General features: G+C 37.9%; 1 protein-coding gene across 1 annotated transcript; it reads right to left on the reverse strand.

Annotated features, from left to right (window-relative positions):
* Positions 1–1,205: 1,205 nt before the first annotated feature.
* On the reverse strand, positions 1,206–2,376 carry LOC147620424 (protein TIFY 10b-like). The gene is made up of 4 exons (XM_086825410.1): positions 2,022–2,376; positions 1,688–1,907; positions 1,545–1,602; positions 1,206–1,403 (listed from the first exon to the last, which is right to left on the reverse strand). Exons 1-4 carry the CDS (start codon positions 2,205–2,207, stop codon positions 1,379–1,381), a joined length of 489 nt encoding a protein of 162 aa, XP_086681536.1. The 5' UTR covers positions 2,208–2,376; the 3' UTR covers positions 1,206–1,378.
* Positions 2,377–9,058: the final 6,682 nt, after the last annotated feature.

Here is a 9,058-nt window from a genome sequence, read left to right on the forward strand (position 1 = left end):
GTATGCTCGCCGGCATAGCAGACGTGACACGTGGGCCCTCTTCAGAGCCAAGGGACATATTACGGACGCGTAGTTTGAGATGGCCATGAGACCATACGGTCGACAGGTACTTGAAAACTCTAAACGAATGATTTTGGTTTATTGAATTACATATATATATACTTATATACTACATATTACTTGAACAGGCACAAGCTGCTGCTGCACCTGCTGATGATCCACCTGCCGCCACTGCAGAGGGTGGACGTGAGTACTACTCATCGGACATTCCGACCGATGTGAGCTCATCTGATCATGGAGGGAGCAGCGAGTCATCATTTGGGTCTGCGTAGTACTCAGACTTATAGTATCACATTCCATATTGAGGATGTGGTTGTATATATATTTTTGTAACCGAAGCCATGGGCTACTTCGACATATGGACTCCCTTGTATATATGTGTACACATAAAATTTTGATAGTAATATTGAATCATGAATTGATAGTATTGCATTCATGTCTTTCTTGAATCGTGTATTGATAATGTATGCATTCATGTCGTTCTTGTCTTAAATCTTCCTCGTGGATGGTGCAATGCATCCAAAAAAAAAATCCAGAGAGTGTTATTGGGTGCTGGAATGCTGGAACAACATTCAGGTACCAAATAGCACTCTCTGGATTTTTTTTTTTGCTCTCTGTTCGCGTGTATAGACGCGTCAACTCTACAAAAAGTCGCGTGTATATACGCGGATACTCTGTGAAATGCATGTGCATAAGCGCAGCTAAACTGACAAAATGCGTGTATACACCCTCGTATCAGCGCGTCTAACCGCAGCTAAACTGACAAAACGCGTGTATACGCCCACGTATCAGCGCGTCTAACTTCTTCTATACACGCGCTTTTACACGCATGTCTCTGGCCGCGGTGATACACGCGCTGATACACGGGCCCGTTACTTTTTTTCTACAAGTCATTTTTAGCGGCTAAGAGCGCGGGTATGAGCCCTATCCCTTGTAGTGTGTGAACATACATCTACCACCCACCATGTTAGCCCATCTCGTTATGGTCACCCAACTCACAAACGGGCGCAATCAAGATAAGCCACAAGCCCACCTGCTTGCCAAAAACTTACAAGCCCCCCTTGTCAGTCCCACTTTCACAAGCATTTACGAACAGACCTACATGCCTGGGACGAACAGCCCCACTTTCACAAAGAATTTGGCAACCTTGATTATACTTAAACTTGAATTAGGTCTACATGGGGATGTGTAAAACCTTGAGCGGCTAATGTACATGTGTGACAACTTTTGTAAACGAATGAAGTGTGTTAATTCAAGGTTGACTCCATGGTATGCAGGAGCTTAATCTTCTTGTGTGGCTGTCTATCTGAGATCTCATCTACTGCTGCTGATTGGCTCGAACTCTGCAAGAGAAATTCACATATTCAAAACCCACAACTAGAACTGCTACAAACAGTGCTCTAGACTCTGTAACACTATATAATATTCAGGGACATCTCATGGTCTAAGGTTTGAAAATCTGTAACACAGAAAAGGGGCGCAACCTGTCTTTTCGCCTCTCCAAGAACCTTGCAAGCGATGCCTTCCTAGCGAATGGAAGTTCTGCAAGAAAAACGGAGTACATAAATATATATATATATAAGAATCAGTGGAAAACAAAATAAACGCAAGCAAATCACAAACGCACGAGCTTGAGATCGCCTGATCACTGCAAGGCGCTGCAGCTGCTTCTTTTGCGCTGGAGGTTTCGAAGTTGGCATTGATGATGTGGGAGTAATTCTGGACCTCACTCCACCGCCACTATTAATGGGGCGCTTTGCCATATCTGCTACGCTAGGTCGAGTATTATTCTGATCACCGCTACCGGTCTCGGCAATCTTTGCGAGAAGCAGCATGATCGCATGTGCCTGCGGGGTTGCAGACGCCGATGCTGTACGTTTACAACACGAACAATACGCGCAAAACAGCTATAATATAAATGGCTAACTCTTTCTAGGGACAATAGAGTGTCCTGATGATACCTTGTCGGCTGGCACATCCTCGTAAACATTGACGATTCCGGAGTAGAAGATTGTAAGCTGCTGGCCGGATCCGATCATCATGGCCGGAGCTTGAGCTGTGTAAAATGTATGAGAGTTGGAAGAGGAGCGCCGTGCGCGTCCGCCCAGCAGATCTACCGTTTGTGGAGCTGCTCCTGGCATGATCATGAGTAGAATATGGAGTCGAATATACTCTGTTGACGTGACGACGAAGAAGGACGGACGGAACTCCAAGAAATAAGCCTATGCTTTGCTTGCACAATTAAATATCGAGTCGAGTATACTCTGTTGTCGTGACGACGAAGAAGGACGGACGGAATTCCAAAATAAGCCTATGCTTTGCTTGCAGAATTATCTCGAGCTTCAAGCCTTCAATAGATATATATAGAAATGTTCCAACAGTATGGCAAGCCGCAGCCTGCAACAGCACGTGCGCAAAACAAAAATGTGCGCAAAATTTGTATCTTCCCGGTGTGATTGCCTTTCGGCGCTGGGCGCCACCAGAGGCGTGCAGTGCTATTTCCTTGTGTAACACCCACTGTTCGAAAAAAACTATTTTCCCAAAAAGTAAAAAACCTTCATCTAAAAATTGTGAAATTATTTATAAACAAAATTTTCAAATTTTGAAGGTTTTTGTTCTACAACCCCTCAAAATCTGCAGGTTTTTATACCCTTAAGTTTCAAATTTGAAGGTAATTTTAAAAATCTGCAGGTGCAAATTACACTATACCCGGGTTTTTTTCAAACACTGGTAACACCGTGCGCTCGAATCTTGCCTCTACTATTTTTTAATTGGGGAAACTATTTTTTATTGTGTTGTTAATGGGGAAACTATTTTTATTTAGCCTTACAAGGGTTTCTTCATACTCATCACCACATTTTTATTGACCCTCCAATTCTCGAGTCTCTCCAATAATGTGCATTCTTCAACTCACCAAATTGTGAGAGCGCGTGGCACATGAAATCACAAGAAATTTCCCCCTCAGATAACCTCCAATTCAAGTGCTAGAAAAAAGAACCTTCCTTAGGTGCATTAAATTATAGCTTAGATTTTTGTTTTTAAAAAACAACTGTTATAATTTTGATTAGACTTGGGGTTAATGACTTAGATCTCGGCAATTTTAGTTATAATACTCGGTGATGTGTAGAGTTTTGAAAGAAATTTTGTTCCAAGTCATGTGATTGGTTGAAAAATAATGTTTTTTTAAAGCACGAATCACAAGTAGTACATCGCAATTCAGATTTCAAACATTTATGACCAATCCGATTACAACAATAGAAAACCACAATTGATTACGACTATAGAAGCTTATCTAAAGTGAGTCTAAAGTCAAATACATCTCATGCAAGCTAGTACAATTTCACAATTTAGTCTCAATGTTTTTTCTAGTGCTGATCTCACCTAGTGCATCAAGTTCAAGAAAAAGAATGTCCAAAGTCTAGCACATGTATATCATGCAATTTCTTAAGTCAATGCTTTTTTAATAAGTGTCGATCTTAGCTCCTGCATCACAATTGAAAGTTCAAAACTTTCTTACCAATTGATAATCACGATAATAAATCTACTTTTCAAGGAAGAAAACTCCTAAAGCATGTCCTTTTTTTTAACATTCATCTTTTGTACTTATATTTATGATTAATAAATAGTAAAATGATGGGAGGATAGAGTATTGATAGGATGATGTGGTCTTAAGGTTAAATTATTTATCTAATGGGAAGACTTTTATGGACACTACTCACTCGAATTTTACTTTTATTTGTTAGATGATTGATAAGAATCAATCAAAATAAATCTAGTAACTTCTTGTGACATTTATGTAAGAGGATACAACAAACAATGTATATAGGAAAACACTCTTAAGAAGTAGGATTTTTCACTTCAAGAAACTTTTAAACTCAAATTGCACGATGATAATAGAGATAGAGAAGCATACTTTATTACTAAATATTGGGTTTTTTGGAGTTAGTTTGTGTGAACACCCTCTATGGGTGTGAATAGCCCTTATTAAAGTCTAGGTCAAAAGATAAGGCTTGATGCCTCTAAAAGCATGTACTTAGGAGGTTCTCTAATTACAAGAGTATCATTTGAGTTATGTAACAAATTTCTCTTGGGCTTGCTATCAAATCTCTCTCTCTCTCTCTCTCTCTCTCTCCCCCCCACACACACACACACACTTACCATGGCTATCCTCCATCCACTATAGTCATGGCTTGATCCTTCATCTCTCTCGTTGCACATGCTTTATTGATGCACCATGAATGCTAACATGGTATCAAAGACACCTTAGCCACTTCTCCTCTATACATTTTTCATCAGAAAGAAAATGAAGAAGGCACATGACAAGGAAGAGACAAAGAGAAAAGCAAGGGAAAGACACTTGAAGTGACCACAGGCCCTGAGTCCAAAACCTATCCAGCAAGACACAGCTATAGCAAGAGGATCAAAATCTGATATTTTTTTAGATCAAATGGATGCTTCCCTACTATAAGCTATCTACAATTACATTTCAAAGTGTGCAGTAGACGTAACCAATGTAGTGCAGATACTGACAGCTCAGGCTTTGTAGAAGAATGAAGTAAATAGATCCAAAGTTGAGCTATTGGAGTTGCCAAGAATCCAAAACAAGGTGGCACTAGATCAAGTGACCTTGAGGTAGACGGTTGAAGCTCTCTGACAGGATGTTGTGCAAGCTAATGTTGATAAAGCCCGGGTGTAGAAAGAGATCATGGAAAAAGTTTACAAGCTCAAAGCTGAAATGCTAGAAGCTAATAGAGTAGCATCTTTTTGCCACAGAGTTGATCGAACCAGACTTCGAATCCTACAAAGAAGGATAGATGCGACAGATGCAACCAAAGATCTTAAGGTCCATGAGCTCACAACCAGTGGAATTGATTCATATGAGCCCAGAATAAAGCAGCCCATGGAAGATCTCTATGCTGGATATATTGAGCAATGCAAGTTTTCAATTGAATTCGGATTCTGATTGGAATCCCTTAAAGCCTAATGATTTATCCAAAAGCAGGTGGATCCGAAGGGGCAGATAGATCTGGAAGTGTGTTAGCAAAAACCTTGGAGAACTTAACTATGCAGCACACTAGCTCAGGCAAATCTGGAAGTGTGTTAGCAAAAACCCTAGAGAGCCTAACTCTACAGCACACTAGCTCTGAATTCAGATAGCTGAAACAAGGTTCAAGCCAGCTAGAGAAAGGCAAACAAGTCGCCTTATAGCAAAATGAAATGCTTGCCTAAACTCAAAGAGAAAGCATCATTTACAAAGAGTAGGCACAAGCTTTTCGTTACAACACAATGATGTTGAAAGATGGAGCTATAGCTTTAAAATTTGCTAATCAAGAGTTGGAAAGAAAGAATGTCGAGTTTCAAGAACATCATATAAAAGATGCAAAAATAATTGCTTTACTAAAAAAGAAAGCTACATAATCAAGAGCTAAAAAACTTGATGTGTATGAATAAGAAATCCGCAATCTGAATAATAATCATGAATGTAGAGCGCATTGGAATAATGAAAGAGAAAAATATGGAAGAATAGGTTAAAGAGCTAAAAAGATCTATTCGTGTGGTGTTAGAAGAGAGAGATTGGTAAATGTGCAACAACATGCTATGGAAACCTTACAAGCTAGAGAATTGCCCATTCCACCAAATTGAAATGTAATGCAAATGATCGTCACTCATTTTAGTAAGGAAGCTCAACCTCTTGCATAGTAACCTCCTCCGGATGGTCCTTCAAGTTTACGACATGTACATGCTACTGATGCTCCTTCTTGGTAGCAAACATGTTTATGCATGATAATTATCTAGAGAGATCTTAGGGTTTTCACAGTGGTATCAGAGTAATTCTAGTTAATTGTTGTTTTTTCTTTTTTTATTCTAATTTTTAGCATTTTTAAAGTAAATTTAAATATTTACTAAATAAAAATATTATTTTATTGGTTTGTTTTGGTGATTACGCATGTGGATCGTCGATATGGTGGTTGGAACACGTGTTTCTTCTATTCAATGGACGAATCGATGTTGCAAGGAAATTCTGCGAGTTTAATGCTTTTTTTTTTATTTTTCTTGGTTTAAAATAAGCATTTGTGGAATTTTTACCAAAATATCGCACATTTTATTACAAATATTTGTGGTAGAGTGAATTTCTTGATTTCTATAATTTTTGGGAATTTTTCCTAATTATTTAAAAAAAATTTAGAGCATTTTTATGGTAAAAATTATATTTTTTAGTCATTTTGGTGGGTTTTCCGCGGTGATGCTATCAATGTTTCTGCCAAATTTCTGCTAAAATGCAATATGGGGTAGCCAATTGATGCATTGAATGTTCTCCTGTGTGCGTGGGATTCTTTTCTCCTCTCAAAACTGAAATTTTCTTCTATTTTCCTCTCCCGCGTGTGTGAACACCTCTTATTAGGCATATTTTCCTCTCCCGCGTGTGTGAACACCTCTTATTAGGCATATTTTCCTCTCCCGCGTGTGTGAACACCTCTTATCAGGCATATTTTGATTAATCTTAATCATAATTTAGATTTAATTATGATTAAAATTATAATTAAAAGCTTAATCCTCCTTTGTGTTAACAGAGAAGGAGGAGGTGGAGAGAGAGAAGGTTGGATTGAAGAAGAAGGGAAGGAGAGAAGATCAAGGAGAGAGACTCCTCCCTCTCTCACTCTATTCGAAACGCACCGAGAGGGAGGGGTGCGCTGCAGAGCGCCGAGCAAAAATCGCCACCCTCCCATAAAACGTTCTTTTTTAAAGGTTTAAAAACCAAAGTTTTAAAAAGATTTATTTAAAGCTTCAATTTATATTAAAAAAGAGTTTTTGTAAAGCTTTTCAAAAAAGCTTGAAAAAAGAAAGAGAATAAAAGATTTGAGGAAAAAAAAGATTCTCTAAATTTTTTTTGAAAATTTATTTTTTTGGAGCCTTTTGGCTTTCCGCTTTGCCGGGAAACCTATTGACTTTCCGAATTCCGGGGATCTTTTGACCTTTCGGATTTCGAAAACTTTTGACCTTTCACATTCTGATTTTTTTTGTCTTTACATTTTCTCGAAACTGTTGGCTTTTCGTATTCTGGGAAACCATTACGATTCTAAAATTTTTGGACTGTTCGTATTCTAATGCGTTCGAGTAAATTAAAAATTTTAAAAAATTCTTGGAAATTAGTGAAAAATTAGACAAAGGTTATTTTAAATTTTTGGAAAATGTGGGGTTGGTGATTGGCATGTGGTGTGTCCATTCGGGCACCCGCGACCATTTAAATTCCTTTAAAAATCTCTTTTTTACCCAGAAAATTAGGAAATCCATTAAAATTATAAATTTTTATTGGATTTAAGAATTATTGGGCAGAATTGAAAATTTTGTATATCCTCTACAATCTGATTCACATGCTCTGTTTGCTGATCAGACTGCGAATGATCGAGGAACTCATACTTAAAGTAGCTTCCTGGTTGTAAACCATTCGGAATAAAGTAGGAAGACATGGCATTATAACGGCAAGAGCCAGGGATCCATCAGCGGCCCGACGTACCCACATTTGCACAGGGAATTATCAGTGTCCAGAGTTATCGATATCAACATAGGGAGTCATCAATGTCTCGATGAGTCACATATGTACATCTGTAAACCATCAAGTGGACTGTATAAATCACCTAAAGGATGAAACTAGCAAATGCCAATAAAGGAAGAATCCAAAATTCCTTAATCCGAACACAACAAGATAAACTTGTTGAACTTTAAACAAAGAGATTTCAACAAGTGAAAATGCCAACGAGATTACACTCATCAAAACATGCAGGCTATAGATAAAAGAAGTTTATCTAGAGAATTCCTACACTACAACTTCAAGTGAATTCAAAAAATCAAATTGTCTTTGAATGTTGGGGTCAACATGCAAAGTAATGTTAGCAAGGCAACAATCTTGAGCCCAAATTATCCCAAAAGATAATATATGCGAGGAATCGGCGCCCCATACCACCATGATACCACCCATACATTCCTTAACAATTTGGAACTGTCTAGGAAATATGAATAAAATCCTGCATAAAAGGAATGAGATGGCCTTATCCCATACTTTCACATTCTAAAATCTGTCTCTATATACCTGAGACCACATCAAGGAATAACTCTTTCCGAGTACATCATTAGAAAACAATTTGAATTATTGGTGCCTTTCCAATGATAACTACCCAGTAAACATGATAAAGCTGGGGTAGAATAACAATTCACCAAGATACATAAGCAACTAGGTATCTAAGTTGGAATATGTACAAGAGTACAAGGAACATACTCCAAAATTACGTGCAAAAACGAAGGCAAATGCTACCTTCAAAGCATATGACATTATCCAAAAGATCCTTATAAAACCATGACAAAAACCATAGAAGCACCTCTCGAATCCATGGATAAAAGCATAGAAGCACCTCTCGAATCCATGGAAACCATAGTTGATCATAAAAATCAATGCATGCCATCTAATGGTCATAATTATGCCAAAAGAAGCATTAAAATTAGTAGCCAACTCATCAATTCGAAGTATATAAACGTGGTGTTGTTTAAGCAAAACTCCAAAGTAAGAAAGTGAAACACATGTGTGTAGCACTCATTAAAAATCCCTAGACACAAGTGATCTGGGCAAAACCTGATGAGTCCATATAAAACTTGAAAACCATCCTATAAAATCCACCAAAACAACTAGACCAACTAACCCATGATAGAATTTGTCGTAGGCTTAGAAAATTAAACATAGACCACACTTAAACAAGTGCAAAATAAATTATCGTGTATAAGTGTCAAAGACGAGACACACTTTGAACATAGATTCTAGCTATCATTGAAGAAAGTAAGGAACATGTCCAATAAGAATGGCTAAACAATGGTAAAAAATCATGAAAATATCGTTTAGAATTAATCCAAACAGAAATAACTACTAATACGAGGTACAATCACATTAATAATATGCGAATAACTCGCATATATCTAATGTCAGCACGTGAAAATGTACTTCAACACT

This window comes from Cibotium barometz, chromosome 31 (assembly GCF_041138505.1).
Source record: "Cibotium barometz isolate CiBa-2024 chromosome 31, ASM4113850v1, whole genome shotgun sequence".
NCBI lineage: Eukaryota > Viridiplantae > Streptophyta > Polypodiopsida > Cyatheales > Cibotiaceae > Cibotium > Cibotium barometz.

Bases quoted from the DNA above. Each gene is read 5' to 3' on its own strand.
- LOC147620424 (XM_086825410.1), bottom strand. From the start codon at position 2,207: ATGATCATGCCAGGAGCAGCTCCACAAACGGTAGATCTGCTGGGCGGA. The intron at 1,908-2,021 runs GTATCATCAGGA...GCAACCCCGCAG, and splicing joins AGGATGTGCCAGCCGACAAG to GCACATGCGATCATGCTGCT. The intron at 1,603-1,687 runs GTGCGTTTGTGA...TTTTTCTTGCAG, and splicing joins GATCAGGCGATCTCAAGCTC to AACTTCCATTCGCTAGGAAG.